Source organism: Podarcis raffonei, chromosome W (genome assembly GCF_027172205.1).
Source record: "Podarcis raffonei isolate rPodRaf1 chromosome W, rPodRaf1.pri, whole genome shotgun sequence".
Classification (NCBI taxonomy): domain Eukaryota; kingdom Metazoa; phylum Chordata; class Lepidosauria; order Squamata; family Lacertidae; genus Podarcis; species Podarcis raffonei.
Window position 1 is genome coordinate 12,191,220 of NC_070620.1, and position 14,719 is coordinate 12,205,938.

The window sequence follows — 14,719 nt, forward strand, 5'->3', positions numbered from 1 at the left end:
AAGAGGTGGCAAGAATACACAGAGGAATTATACCAGAAAGATATGGATGTCTCGTACACCCCAGGTAGTGTGGTTGCTGACCTTGAGCCAGACATCCTGGAAAGTGAAGTCAAATGGGCCTTAGAAAGCACTGCGAATAACAAGGCCAGTGGAAGTGATGGTATTCCAGCTGAACTATTTAAAATTTTAAAAGATGATGCTGTTAAGGTGCTACACTCAATATGCCAGCAAATTTGGAAAACTCAGCAGTGGCCAGAAGATTGGAGAAGATCAGTCTACATCCCAATCCCAAAGAAGGGCAGTGCCAAAGAATGCTCCAACTACCGCACAATTGCACTCATTTCACACGCTAGCAAGGTTATGCTTAAAATTCTACAAGGAAGGCTCAAACAGTATGTGGATCGAGAACTCCCAGAAGTGCAAGCTGGATTTAGAAGAGGCAGAGGAACCAGAGACCAAATTGCAAACATGCGCTGGATTATGGAGAAAGCTAGAGAGTTCCAGAAAGACATCTACTTCTGCTTCATTGACTATGCAAAAGCCTTTGACTGTGTCGACCACAGCAAACTATGGCAAGTTCTTAAAGAAATGGGAGTGCCTGATCACCTTATCTGTCTCCTGAGAAATCTCTATGTGGGACAAGAAGCTACAGTTAGAACTGGATATGGAACAACTGATTGGTTCAAAATTGGGAAAGGCGTACGACAAGGCTGTATTTTGTCTCCCTGCTTATTTAATTTATACGCAGAATACATCATGCGAAAGGCTGGGCTGGATGAATCCCAAGCTGGAATTAAGATTGCCGGAAGAAATATCAACAACCTCAGATATGCAGATGACACAACCTTGATGGCAGAAAGTGAGGAGGAATTAAAGAACCTTTTAATGAGGGTGAAAGAGGAGAGCGCAAAATATGGTCTGAGGCTCAACATCAAAAAAACGAAGATCATGGCCACTGGTCCCATCACCTCCTGGCAAATAGAAGGGGAAGAAATGGAGGCAGTGAGAGATTTTACTTTCTTGGGCTCCATGATCACTGCAGATGGTGACAGCAGCCACGAAATTAAAAGACGCCTGCTTCTTGGGAGAAGGGCAATGACAGGCCTAGACAGCATCTTGAGAAGTAGAGACGTCACCTTGCCAACAAAGGTCCGTATAGTTAAAGCCATGGTTTTCCCAGTAGTGATGTATGGAAGTGAGAGCTGGACCATAAAGAAGGCTGATCGCCGAAGAATTGATGCTTTTGAATTATGGTGCTGGAGAAGACTCTTGAGAGTCCCATGGACTGCAAGAAGATCAAATGCATCCATTCTTAATGAAATCAGCCCTGAGTGCTCACTGGAAGGACAGATCGTGAAACTGAGGCTCCAGTACTTTGGCCACCTCATGAGAAGAGAAGACTCCCTGGAGAAGACACTGATGCTGGGAAAGATGGAGGGCACAAGGAGAAGGGGGCGACAGAGGATGAGATGGTTGGATAGTGTTTTCGAGGTTACCAGCATGAGTTTGACTAAACTGCGGGAGGTAGTGGAGGACAGAGGTGCCTGGCGTGCTCTGGTCCATGGGGTCACGAAGAGTCGGACACGACTAAACGACTAAACAACAACAACATATTACCAATAAAAAGTGTGTGTATGTTTATTCAAAACCTGCCAAGGAGTCCAGTTCATTTTGTTGTTTCTTTAAGCACTTTGTAAAAGGTTCCCATTCTTCTTTAAGATCACGGTTGTATTTATCACGTAGTTTATGTGTCAATTTCGACAATTCTGCATAGTCCTTCAGTTTCTCTTGCCACAGTTCTTTGGTCGGGATTTCTTCATTCTTCCATTCTTGTACTATTAAGACTCTTGCCGCCGTTGTCGCATACATGAAGATATACGGGTGTCTTTTGGCACAACCTAGGTATGCTCACTGGAAGGACAGATTGTGAAGCTGAGGCTCCAGTACTTTGGCCACCTCATGAGAAGAGAAGACTCCCTGGAGAAGACCCTGATGTTGGGAAAGATGGAGGGCACAAGGAGAAGGGGGCGACAGAGGACGAGATGGTTGGATAGTGTTTTCGAGGTTACCAGCATGAGTTTGACCAAACTGCGGGAGGCAGTGGAGGACAGAGGTGCCTGGCGTTCTCTGGTCCATGGGGTCACGAAGAGTTGGACACGACTAAACGACTAAACAACAACAACAACAAAAGGTATGTGAGGGATGCGGGTGGCGCTGTGGGTTAAACTACAGAGCCTAGGACTTGCCGATCAGAAGGTCGGTGGTTCGAATCCCCGCGACGGGGTGAGCTCCCATTGCTCGGTCCCTGCTCCTGCCAACCTAGCAGTTTAAATGCATGTCAAAGTGCAAGTAGATAAATAGGTACTGCTCCGGCGGGAAGGGAAATGGCGTTTCCATGCGCTGCTCTAGTTCGCCAGAAGCGGCTTAGTCATGCTGGCCACATGACCCGGAAGCTGTACGCCGGCTCCCTCGGCCAAGAAAGCGAGATGAGTGCCGCAACCCTAGAGTCGGCCATGACTGGACCTAATGGTCAGGGGTCCCTTTACCTTTACCTTTTAGGTATGCATGTATCCCAAATTCTAGCAAACACAAGCTCTCAAATTCCTTGACTCAGGCTGCAAAAAAAATAATATCTGCTGAAGACTAGTCATTTGAGTTTCATGATTTAAAGATCTACAACCACAAACAATATGCTTTTGGACTTCCTAATGTTGGTTAACTGTGGCTCCCATCAGCCCCTGCAGCTTGCATGGCCAATGGCCAGGAATGTTGGGAGTTGTAACTCAGCATTGTCTGGAGGGGATTCCTAAACTTTGGTTTACCCATTGCAAAGGTGATATTGGCACAGCTTTAGGGCATGATAGCCTAATATTGTAAATGGTAACATGATACCATTTCAGGTCCACTTCAGAGGACATTGCACCAATTCAGGGAACAATGCAGGTATCATTTTAGGAGATTGAACTGTAGAGGATCCCACTACCACCACCACCTCCTCCTCCTCCTCCTCCTCCTCCTCCTCCTCCTCCTCCTCCTCCTCCTCCTCCTCCCCACCTTGTCCCTAGAACTGGGACTCAAGCTGGCTCACATAGGTTAAAACAAACATGGATTAAACACAGATTGCTAAAAACATGTAAGGTAATAGTTAAAAAGTAATGAAGCTACAATAGAATTAAAATGATGTAAAAACAAGTCTGTTATGAGGGCTGGCTGCTAACTCCTTCTAGCTGAAGGGGTCAGCCAAGACCACACCTTATGGTCTGGATGATCCAGGAGTGGTTGGAGGGTGCACTGCCTCACCAGGGTGCTGCCTCTTATTCCTTGGTCCACCTCTGAGCTGGATGGCTGATGGTGCGCCAAGAACATGGCACATTAAGCCTTCCAACCTTTGCATTCTGAGAAGGCTGTTACTTACTGCCTTCTCCCTGACACACAAGTTTTCTATGTGCAATAAGGTTTAGTTGTTGGTGGTTGTTTTGCATTCAAGCATATTTAACCACTTGCAGTCTGAAGTGGGTAAGGCCAAGTAGCAGATGTGCCAAGCTGAACATGCATAGGATTTCCTAACTTTGCCTTGGGGCAGATTCTCTGTGTGCCTCCTAAGGACATGTTTCTTCTGCCCTTGCATGGTGCCTCCTCTTTTTCACAGGGACTGCAAACAGGCAACTCCCCATTTGTGTGTGGGGTGTGTGTGTGCGTGTTCCAGGTCACTGTGTGTGTCAGCCCATTCCGCCCCAACCCTGTCCCTTCCAGGGGGTGTCGGTGGTCACGCGTCAATCAGATATGCACAAAATGGTCACTGCCTGTAGTTATTTCTTGCCTAGAGTGCACCATCTCTCAAGCCCTTATCCTTCCTTGCATGCTTCTTGGCCTAACTACTGTTGTGTTTTGTTGTTTTGTTTTTGTTTTAGGGACCTTCACCAAGCTCACTTAAGGTGCAGTCCCCACCCAGCTCTGCTTCTGTGGCAAGTGTCACCATGGCATCTACTGGCCAGCCATCAGCTGGCAAAAAGAGCACAGGTCAGTTTATGCTGTTGTTGTTGTTCAAATTGATATCTTTACCCTTCTCCTAAAGGCACCCAGAGCAGCAAAAACACAAAATAAACTGTCTAAACACAGTTCTTAAGCAGATGCAAACTGGGAAAGATCTCTACACAGAAGGTTTATGGGAAGAAGACGGTCTTCAGTAGGTTCCAAAAAACACTAGTGATGGCACCTGCCTTAATATTTAAAGGGAGGGGGATCCAAAGAGTAGGAAACCAGTGCTAGTCCTACTCATAGTAGACCCGTTGTAGTTAATGGATGTGACTAATTTGGAGCCGCTCACTGGAAGGACAGATCCTGAAGCTGAGGCTCCATTACTTTGGCCACCTCATGAGAAGAGAAGACTCCCTGGAAAAGACCCTGATGTTGGGAAAGATGGAGGGCACAAGGAGAAGGGGACGACAGAGGACAAGATGGTTGGACAGTGTTCTTGAAGCTACGAACATGAGTTTGACCAAGCTATGGGAGGCAGTGGAAGACAGGAGTGCCTGGCATGCTCTGGTCCACGGGGTCACGAAGAGTAGGACATAACTAAATGACTAAACAACAACAACAAATTTGGATCCATTAATTTCAGTGGGTCTACTCTGACAGGTAAAGCTTGGATACAACCCAGAGCGAGAAGCAGAAAGCACCAGAGGATCCACCATCTCTCCTTTTAATAGTAAACTTGATTGTTGAGAGATGATGAGACTGTAGCCAAAGTAGAGCCACCAACAAACAGCAACCTGAGGGGATGGCCCTCTATAGCTTACAGAAGTACAATAAAACCAACCATCAGTTGAGCCAAAAATAGCCCAATATGGACTGAGCATGCACAGTGGCCAATGCTGAGTGCCTTAGAAGAAAAACAGAAAAAATGTGTGTGGGGGGGTGGTTAGAATGGAATGGAGTAACCTGGGGAAGGGTACCAGCTGGCTGGCTGGCAGAAGGAATGGAAGTGTTCCACCCACCAGTGGTTCATTGCAGGTCCTGTCCTAATAGTGTTAACATAGAGTGCTTATCTGTTCAGAAATGGCATTTCCCCAAAACTAATCGTAATTTCAACACACTTGCAGGACTCCTTAGTTAAGCAGAAATGTAGAAGCTTGATTCCAGAATGTCTACCCTGAGTATTGTTGTGGGGGCAGAAAATTACAGACAGAGGGGGAAAGAAGAGGGATTTGGCCTGCTCAAGGCATTATGATGTACCATGGGGTAAAAGTATCCCAGTGTCAACAAATACAGTGGTACCTCGGGTTATGTACTTAATTCATTCTGGAGGTCTGTCCTTAACCTGAAACTGTTCTTAACCTGAAGCACCACTTTAGCTAATGGGGCCTCCTGCTGCCGCTGCACCGCCACTGCACGATTTCTGTTCTTATCCTGAAGCAAAGTTCATAACCCGAGGTAATATTTCTGGGTTGGCAGAGTCTGTAACCTGAACCATATGTAACCCAAGGTACCACTGTAGTGAAATTGAGCCAGGTAGATACAGTATCCAGCTAAGTTCTACTCAGGGTAGACATTCTGAAATCAGTGTACCCAAGTCAGTCATGTCCCATCATTTTCAATGGGTCCACTTTGAGTAGGACTAATATTGGGTACTGCCAGCTAACGAGATCTGAAGTGGCAATTACTGACTAGGAGCAAGAACTTGGGGCTGTAGTGGCATAAGCTCAATGAAGATGTCAGCCACCAGGGTGTAGTAGCCATTGAAAGGGCTGGTTCCAGGATCTTTAGGAACAGGATTAGGGATGAAACTGACAGTGTCGTAATGTCATTGTACAAATCAGTGGTGCAACCACCAACAGGAATCCTGTGTACAGTTCTGGGCATTCAAGTCTGCTGTGCAGGGATTGTGACTTTTTGGCTACATAAATAGGTAATAACACTTAAAACCTGAAATGCTGGCAACCACAGGGTGAAGATTTTTATTTTTATTTTTAAAAAATCTGGATCCAATTTCATCCAGCCTTCTTTCTCCAGTGGAGCTCAGTCAGGTGCTTCTGTGAGGCTCACAAGTGGAACGTGAAAGAAACAGATCTCATCCCCCTCATCCCCCACCAGAAATGACATTTTTATTTTAACAAATAGGACAGATTTAAATCATGAACAAGTTGGAAATGTTGGGTATTGACTCCTACAGCACTTCCCTTGCCTTTTAAAATAATTATGGTTATTGTTTTTTAAAAAAATATTTTCATTGTTTCCAGCACTAGTCCTACTGAAGAGTAGGCACACTAAAACTACTGGACCCAAGTTAATCATGCCCCTTAATTTCAGTGGGTCTGCTCTCACCAGCATTAGCACTGGACACAACCCTTTCTTTGGAATTTTAACAGAAAAATCTTTCTGTATAAATGTACACATCAATATAAGCAGTCCCAAAACAGGTATCTTTTTTTTTAAAAGAATATTTATTAGATTTTCCAATTTTTTAAACAAACAAACAAAAACAGAACAAACAAAAACATTAAAAAAGACATAAAGTTCATAAATCATACTTTTAAATAACAAATTTCTCAGACCTCCTCATACTTCTCCTCCTTGTATCCCAATTAAGGTTATTTGTTCAGCAAATCCTTCATTTAAAGCATTACAGCTTATAACATTACCTTATTTTTCAAACCCTTTCCCCCCCCCATCTATGTTCCTTTATATCATTACAGCTAGAAACCCCTCAGTTTCAATCCAACACCTTTTAACTTTCCTTAGTTTTACAGTATTTCTGTAAATAGTCCTTAAATTTTTTCCAGTCTTCTTCAGCCGACTCTTCTCCCTGGTGACGGATTCTGCTCGTCAATTCTGCCAATCCCATACAGTCAATCAGCTTCATCTGCCATTCTTCCAGAGTGGGTAGATCTTGCGTCTTCCAATACTTTGCGATGAGTATCCTTGCTGCTGTTGTAGCATACATAAAAAAAGTTCTGTCCTTCTTTGGCACCACTTGGCCAGCCATGCCCAAGAGAAAGGCCTCTGGTTTCTTCAAGAAGGTATATTTAAATACCTTTTTCAATTCGTTATATATCATTTCCCAGAAAGCCTTAATCCTGGGACACGTCCACCAAAGGTGAAAGAATGTACCTTCATTTTCCTTACATTTCCAACATTTGTTGTCGGGCAAATGATAGATTTTTGCAAGCTTGACTGGGGTCATGTACCACCTGTATATCATTTTCATAATATTCTCTCTAAAGGCATTACATGCCGTGAATTTAATCCCGGTGGTCCACAACTGTTCCCAGTCAGCAAACATGATATTATGTCCAACGTCTTGTGCCCATTTAATCATTACAGATTTAACCGTCTCATCCTGAGTATTCCATTTCAGCAGCAAGTTATACATTTTTGACAAAGTCTTAGTTTTGGATTCTAGCAATTCTGTTTCCAATTTAGATTTTTCCACCTGGAAACCAACTTTCTTATCCAAATTGTAAACCTCCATTATCTGATAATAATGAAGCCAATCCCGCACTTTATCTTTCAATTTCTCAAAACTCTGCAATTTCAATCTGTCCCCTTCTTGTTCCAAAATTTCCCAGTATTTTGGCCATTTGGCCTCCATGTTAAGTTTTCTCTGAGCCTTAGCCTCCATTGGTGACAACCACCTTGGAGTTTTATTTTCCAATAGATCTTTATATCTAGTCCAAACATTAAACAGTGCTCTCCTGACAATATGATTTTTAAAAGCTTTGTGTGCTTTCACCTTGTCGTACCACAAATATGCATGCCACCCAAAAACATTGTTAAAACCTTCAAGATCCAAAATGTCTGTGTCCCTTCTAACCAAAACAGGTATCTAAACAAAATTGAGTAAGTGTAAGCATAAGTTCATGGCAGTGAGATCCTTGAGCCGCTGAGTGATAAACTGTTCATCTGTCCACCCTTGCAGTGTAAGTCTCTTAGCCAATGCAAGAGTTTGCAGAACCCACTCTTGCTGCATTTTGAACATTTGTTGTTATGGTGACAATTTCGAGAGATGTTTGCCCAAGGTCTCTTGATAGCTTTTGTATGCAGTTAAATAAATAAAAAAATACACAGTGCTATTACCTCTTGGGCGGTAGTGGCTGTCAGCCTCCCTGTTCATCACCCCTCCTTTCAGTGCATACAGTACACAATCCATACTGATTCTTGCTTTGGTTAGGTAACCACTCAAACGGAAATCATTTTTATTACCGGCATTGGCAATACTTTTTTGTCATGCAAGGAAGGAACCTGCAAACAGCCCTGAAAAGGGGGGTTGGTGTGATTCTGGGGTGTGTGGGGATTCAGGCATTTTCTCTGAAGGGGCCAAACACTGCTAGCAACCCAGAATTGGTCAAACCATGTTTTTCAGTTCTGAAGGCCGGTTACTGTTTATGTGAACTTGAGAGTTGGGAACATATCAGCCAGGTTGCTGGATCAGGCCAAATGGTGGGGCATCTAGTCCAGTGTCCTTTCCCTACAGTGGCCAACCTGGTATTCACAAGCATGCTGACTCTGACAATAGAGGGTAGAGCATAGGTTTTGTGACTGGTGTCACTGGTAGCCTTCTCCTCTATGAACCTTCCTCCCTGCAAGGGATACATTTTTTTTGTGGGGTAATCCTTAAAGGGCTGCATGCAGGGGGGGGCAGGAGAGAAGGGCAGGACCATAGCCAAATTTGGGGCAGAGCCACACCATCCTTTCTCTCACCACACCAGCATTCATTCATTCTGTTTCTCATATACTATTTATTGATTCATTCATTGATTCATTCCTTCTCCCTCTCCCTCCCCCCCTTCTCGCACACTTACACACACTTCACGCCATTCATGCATTCACCCCCTTTATAACTTCTCTAAAGTATTGTCTCTCATCATCATCATCATCAAACCTTTATTGCATTAGCATACAGCCATAGCAGGATAAGACAAAAATGCTAGAGAGAAGCAACCTAACAAAATTCAAACGATATTACTGGCATTGTGACATTTAAATTACCCTGAAGCAATAATGTAAAAATTTAGTTGCCAGCGCCGGGAATCTAAAATGCAGATGTATATAAAACATATAATGGCCCCAAAATAGGCTCGGCACATTAGGTTAAAAAGGTAATACAAAGAATTAAAACAGGTCCAGGTCTGGGACACACTACCCAGTCAGTGTAGCCCTGAGTTTCAAAGCCTGCACTATAAAGATTGCCACCCCACGTGAAATTTGGGGATTTGCGTCCACAAGAAGCGATTTCAAACAGTCTTCCTTAGATGTGATGGTGGGCGGGATCAAGAGGAGGAGCTTAGTTCTTATTAGCTCATAAATAGGGCAGTAGAAAAAGAAGTGTATGAAGTCCTCTACTTCATTCATTGTGCATGGACATAGACGCTGAGTAATGGGGGTCTTAAAGTAAATCCCCTGCAAGAAGGCCGTGGGTATAGAATGGAAACGGGCCATGGTAAACGCTCTTCTCAAATTGGGCTCCGTCAGGTCTATCAAGTAGTTGGCAAGTGATCTTACCACTTTCACTTTAGGGAGCCACTTGGAGAGGCGAGCTGTGGTGGACTGTGCCCGGTCCATGGCCTCGTCTCTTGTAAGAATCCAGGCCCGGATATTATGATGGTCCCAAGATGACAGCGTGTCAAGATCTGGGAGGGAGTAGCGTGCCGTGATAATCTCCATGGCCTTGGACCATTTGTTGTTATAAGCACAAGTTAAAAAGGCTTGCCTGGCTAGTAGGGAGCCTGGGGCTTTGATTACCGTATTTTTCGCACGATAGGACGCACCGGTCCATAGGACGCACCTAGATTTGGGGGGGAAATAAAGGGGAAAAAAATTATTCCCCCCCCGCCAGGCGCGGGGCTGGGGCGGGGGAAGCCCGAGCTTCCCCCTCCCCCAGAAGGGGACCCAGAGCCATGCCGAAGCTGCGCGCAGCTTTCGCATCGCTCTGGGAGCTTGCGGGGCTGGGGGAGGAGGAAGCCCTCCGCCAGCCTCCAAACCATGTCGGGAGACAGCGGGATGGCGCGCTGCGCCTCTCCCGCTGTCCCCCGAGTTTGCGGGGCTGGCGACGGGGAGGAGCAGGCTTCTCCCCCCCGCCAGCCTTCTAGCCAAGTCGGGGGACAGCAGGAAGGGCGCGCTGCACCTCTCCCGCTGTCCCCCGAGTTTGCGGGGCTGGCGATGGGGAGGAGCAGGCTTCTCCCCGTCGCCAGCCTTCTAGCCAAGTCGGGGGACAGCGGGAACGGCACGCTGCGCCTCTCCCGCTGTCCCCCGAGTTTGCGGGGCTGGCGACGGGGAGGAGCAGGCTTCTCCCCGTCGCCAGCCTTCTAGCCAAGTCGGGGGACAGCGGGAAGGGCGCGCTGCGCCTCTCCCGCTGTCCCCCGAGTTTGCAGGGCTGGCGACGGGGAGGAGCAGGCTTCTCCCCCCCCCCGCCAGCCTTCTAGCCAAGTTGGGGGACAGCAGGAAGGGCGCGCTGCGCCTCTCCCGCTGTCCCCCGAGTTTGCGGGGCTGGTGACGGGGAGGAGCAGGCTTCTCCCCCCCGCCAGCCTTCTAGCCAAGTCGGGGGACAGCAGGAAGGGCGCGCTGCGCCTCTCCCACTGTCCCCCGAGTTTGTGGGGCTGGCAACGGGGAGGAGCAGGCTTCTCCCCCCCGCCAGCCTTCTAGCCAAGTCGGGGGACAGCAGGAAGGGCGCGCTGCGCCTCTCCCGCTGTCCCCCGAGTTTGCAGGGCTGGCGACGGGGAGGAGCAGGCTTCTCCCCGTCGCCAGCCTTCTAGCCAAGTCGGGGGACAGCAGGAAGGGCGCGCTGCGCCTCTCCCGCTGTCCCCCGAGTTTGCGGGGCTGGCGACGGGGAGGAGCAGGCTTCTCCCCCCCGCCAGCCTTCTAGCCAAGTCGGGGGACAGCGGGAAGGGCGCGCTGCACCTCTCCCGCTGTCCCCCGAGTTTGTGGGGCTGGCGACGGGGAGGAGCAGGCTTCTCCCCCCCGCCAGCCTTCTAGCCAAGTCGGGGGACAGCGGGATGGCGCGCTGCGCCTCTCCCGCTGTCTCCCGAGTTTGCGGGGCTGGCGACGGGGAGGAGCAGGCTTCTCCCCGTCGCCAGCCTTCTAGCCAAGTCGGGGGACAGCAGGAAGGGCGCGCTGCGCCTCTCCCGCTGTCCCCCGAGCTTGTGGGGCTGGCGGTGGGGCTCTCCTGAAGCTTGGAGAGCTAGAGGGGTCGGTGCGCACCGACCCCTCTCGCTCTCCAGGCTTCAGCGAAAGCCTGCATTCGCACCATAGGACGCACACACATTTCCCCTTCATTTTTGGAGGGGGAAAAGTGCGTCCTATAGTGCGAAAAATACGGTAATTTACAATAAAAACTAATTATTCTAATGTGGGCTCTCGCAACAATAGAGGGGAGGCCCGGTTATGTTCTAAACTGTGCAGCAACCGAGCCCTTGGGGAGGCCCAGTAACTTTCGTGCAAAAGAGTTTTGTAGAATCTCGAGCCGTTGTAGTGTTTTTAAATTCCACCCCCAGATTTCAACCCCATACAGTAACATCGGGAGGACTTTGCTGATAAATGCTTTTCTGATTGGAGGAACCAAGTGGCCGCCTTTTGCATAGAAGAATTTCTCCAAGGCTTTGATGGTTCTACGGGCAGCCAGGATGGTCATATTTAGGTGAGCTGACCAACTAAGCCCATGCTGAAAAGTGATGCCCAAATACTTGAATGCTGAACAATATTCAATAGAGTGGCCCTCAAAATTCCAGAATGGCTTCCGAGTTTTCGTGCCAAAAGTAAGAATTTTGGTTTTGGCGAAATTGATTTTGAGGGAGTTGGTATCACAATATGTCATGAGCCCTCTGAGCATGTTGTTTAAGCCCTGCTTGGTTAAAGACAGTATCACCATGTCGTCCGCATAGAGTAATATGGGGATCTTGCGCTGTTGTAAAGAGGGGGCAGATTGGTTTAGGGCCTTCATGGTTGTAACGATGTCATTAATGTAGAAATTAAATAGAAAAGGGGCCAAGAGGCAGCCCTGTTTGACCCCTTTATTCAGAGGGAAAGAATCAGAAAGAGCTCCCAGAGGGCCAAATTTTACTCTGGCCGATATGTCATTATGAATTTCCATAAGAAGGTGGAGGAGTCTCTTATCTATGTTGGTGTAACTAAGCTTCTGCCATAGCCTATCTCTAGGGATGGAGTGAAAAGCGGAGGTCAGGTCCACAAAAGCCGCGTGTAGTTTGCAGTTGAACCTGTTTAGGTATTTATCGATCAATGTAAATAGAACAAGACATTGGCCAGATGTACTATGACCTTTACGGAAGCCAGCCTGTTCCGGATGGAATAGCTTTGTTTCTTCTGCCCACTCGATTAATTTCTCTAACAAAAATCTAGAGTAAACCTTGTATGATATGAAGTATTGTCTCTCACAATTGAATACGTGTTCATATTTCTAGTGGGGATGGAGTCGGAGTGGTGCAAAGGCTTGCTAAGCTGATACATTTATGGAAAGCTGCTTGATCTGCTTATTGGAGCTCAGTCATATAATCTCTCCCTCTGCCTCCACCCACTCAGTGCCAGTTTTCAGAGCTCTCTGCCCAGAATTTGTTGTCTTAGGCTTGAGTGTTACTAGCTCCTCTATCATTACTTGTCTTCAGGAAAGGGAGAGGGCTTCTTATGGCCCAATCTGTCTTGGGAGGTAACACAGCAAGTCCCAGGAAGAGCCCGTAACTCAGTCCCAGGAAGAGCCCGTAACTCAGTGGCAGAGCATCTGCTTTGCATGCGGAATGTGTCGGGATTCAAGCCAAAAGTCAGAGCCTCCAGCTTAGCTCTTAGTCCAGAGGAATTTGGCCACCCTCCAGGTGCCCGCAGACCTCCTGTCTGCGTCTCCCGGCAAGATCAAAGGAGGTCTCCAATCGGCGATTCTCCTCAACGTGAAGGAGAACACACCACTCCTCCCCCAGGGAGGGGGAATGAGACAGACAGAAATATATCTACATGTCTTTATTTCTGTCTTTCAGCAGTACAGAGAAAACATGTCTGCACACTCTGCTTCCCCACTGCAGAGAGAGAATAAACTCCACCCATGTACTTCCAGTACAGGGTCATGTGCTGCTCTGAGGTAACATCCGGCTCTCAGAGCAGTGAATAGACTGTTCCTGGTTCCCATGGTACAATCCAATAACACCCACATCCTGTTTACCATTCCAGCCACCTGGTGCTTGCTTTTGCATTGCTCCTTTTTCGTAACATCCTCCCCCAAAAGAATCAATGCGTGTTGCAGCAAGCAAAGCATGATCCAGAGAAGAAAACAAACAGTTGTTATACACATAACACTCCCCTGTTGTTTCAGTTCCACCCTTGGAACTCCCCGCCACTGGTTTCCCCAGTGTACCTCTCTGGTTGTCTGGTTTCCAAGGAATGAGTGCATCTGCATTACCTTGGCTAGCAACTCTCTGTTGTGTCTTTGTCTCTGACTTAGACACAGCTCCAACCTGTCCTTGGTTGTTTACAACAGCAACACATGCAACAGCTAAGTTAGCAAACTCTTTTGAGTACCTCTTGGGTGGTTGACCCTTTGTAACTCTCTCAGACCTACGTATGAGGTGCTGATCCTCTCTGCTCACTGGTCCAGTCTCAGGACTCTTTGGAGAACCAGTTCCAATGGTAAACAGTGGTTCATCCTTCAGTTGTGAAGGCCTATCCATTGTGTGAGACTTCCTCTCAACGACTGTGACAACTGAGCTCTCCGAGCTATCAGTGTCATCACTTTCTGTACAGCTGAAATCAGTGAAATCATCATCATCTGAATCGTCATCAGTGGAAAATGTGTGTACTATCACTCTCTCCTGTTCAGGAGCACTCTCTAGAAATTTTGTGAGAATCACCTGACCAGATTCAGACAAAATTACTCTGTAGAGACCCTTTTCATACCCCACAAAAATGCCTCTGGCATTCTTTACTCCACCTGGAGCTTCTGTTCTCACATGAGACCCAAAAACCTTGAAATGGGCAACAGAAGGTTTTCTGTGGAACAGTTTCTCAAAAGGAGAACTTCCCAACTCTTTTGAAACCTTTCTCACTTTCGTATAACAGAACGACATTAGAGACTCGGCCCAGTACTCATGTGGCAGATGTGAACTAAGCAATTGCGCTTCCATCCCCTTTTGCAATTCTCTGTTCACCCGTACACAGACACCCCTGTTCCACGCTTCCGCTGAAACAGCAATCTTGTGTCTGATCCCCTTTTTCTGCAAGAACCTTTGGAAATCCTGTAAAAGAAAAATCTGCTTCTCATCTGTGAATAGACAATCAATGTTAGCATCATGCATACTCTTAACTTTGTCACAAAACTCCTGAAACCTCTCCAAGGCTTCCTGTGGCTTTCTCAACACATAAACCCAGACATAGTTAGAGAAATGATCCACACACACAAGATAATATCTTGCATTGCCTCTAGATGGTTCTAGAGGACCAATCACATCAGCATACACCCGCTGAAATGCTCTGTTGACTCCGGTCTTCTTCTTGCTCACACCTGCAAGAGAAACTAGGTTAGACACAGATGAATTACATTCCATGTAATCACTGTGTGCAAAAGTCAACAAATAAAGTCCATCCTTCTCCCTGGCTGAAAGAAATAACTCTCCATCTTTGTAGATCTTGCAGCTCTCAGCATCGTAGGACAGTTTCAGTCCTCTCTTTGCAATCTGCGAAACACTCAGCAGATTGAACTTCAGTTCAGGAACCAAGTAAACATTGT

General features: G+C 47.0%; 1 protein-coding gene across 1 annotated transcript in view; it reads left to right on the plus strand.

Annotated features, from left to right (window-relative positions):
- Positions 1 to 14,719, plus strand: part of LOC128406130 (nuclear pore complex protein Nup214-like) — a 77,283-nt gene that overhangs the window by 50,323 nt on the left and 12,241 nt on the right. Inside the window, exon 3 of the mRNA XM_053373151.1 lies at positions 3,912 to 4,020. Within this exon, the coding sequence (XP_053229126.1) occupies positions 3,912 to 4,020 (109 nt within the window). The remainder of the gene's footprint in view (positions 1 to 3,911; positions 4,021 to 14,719) is intronic.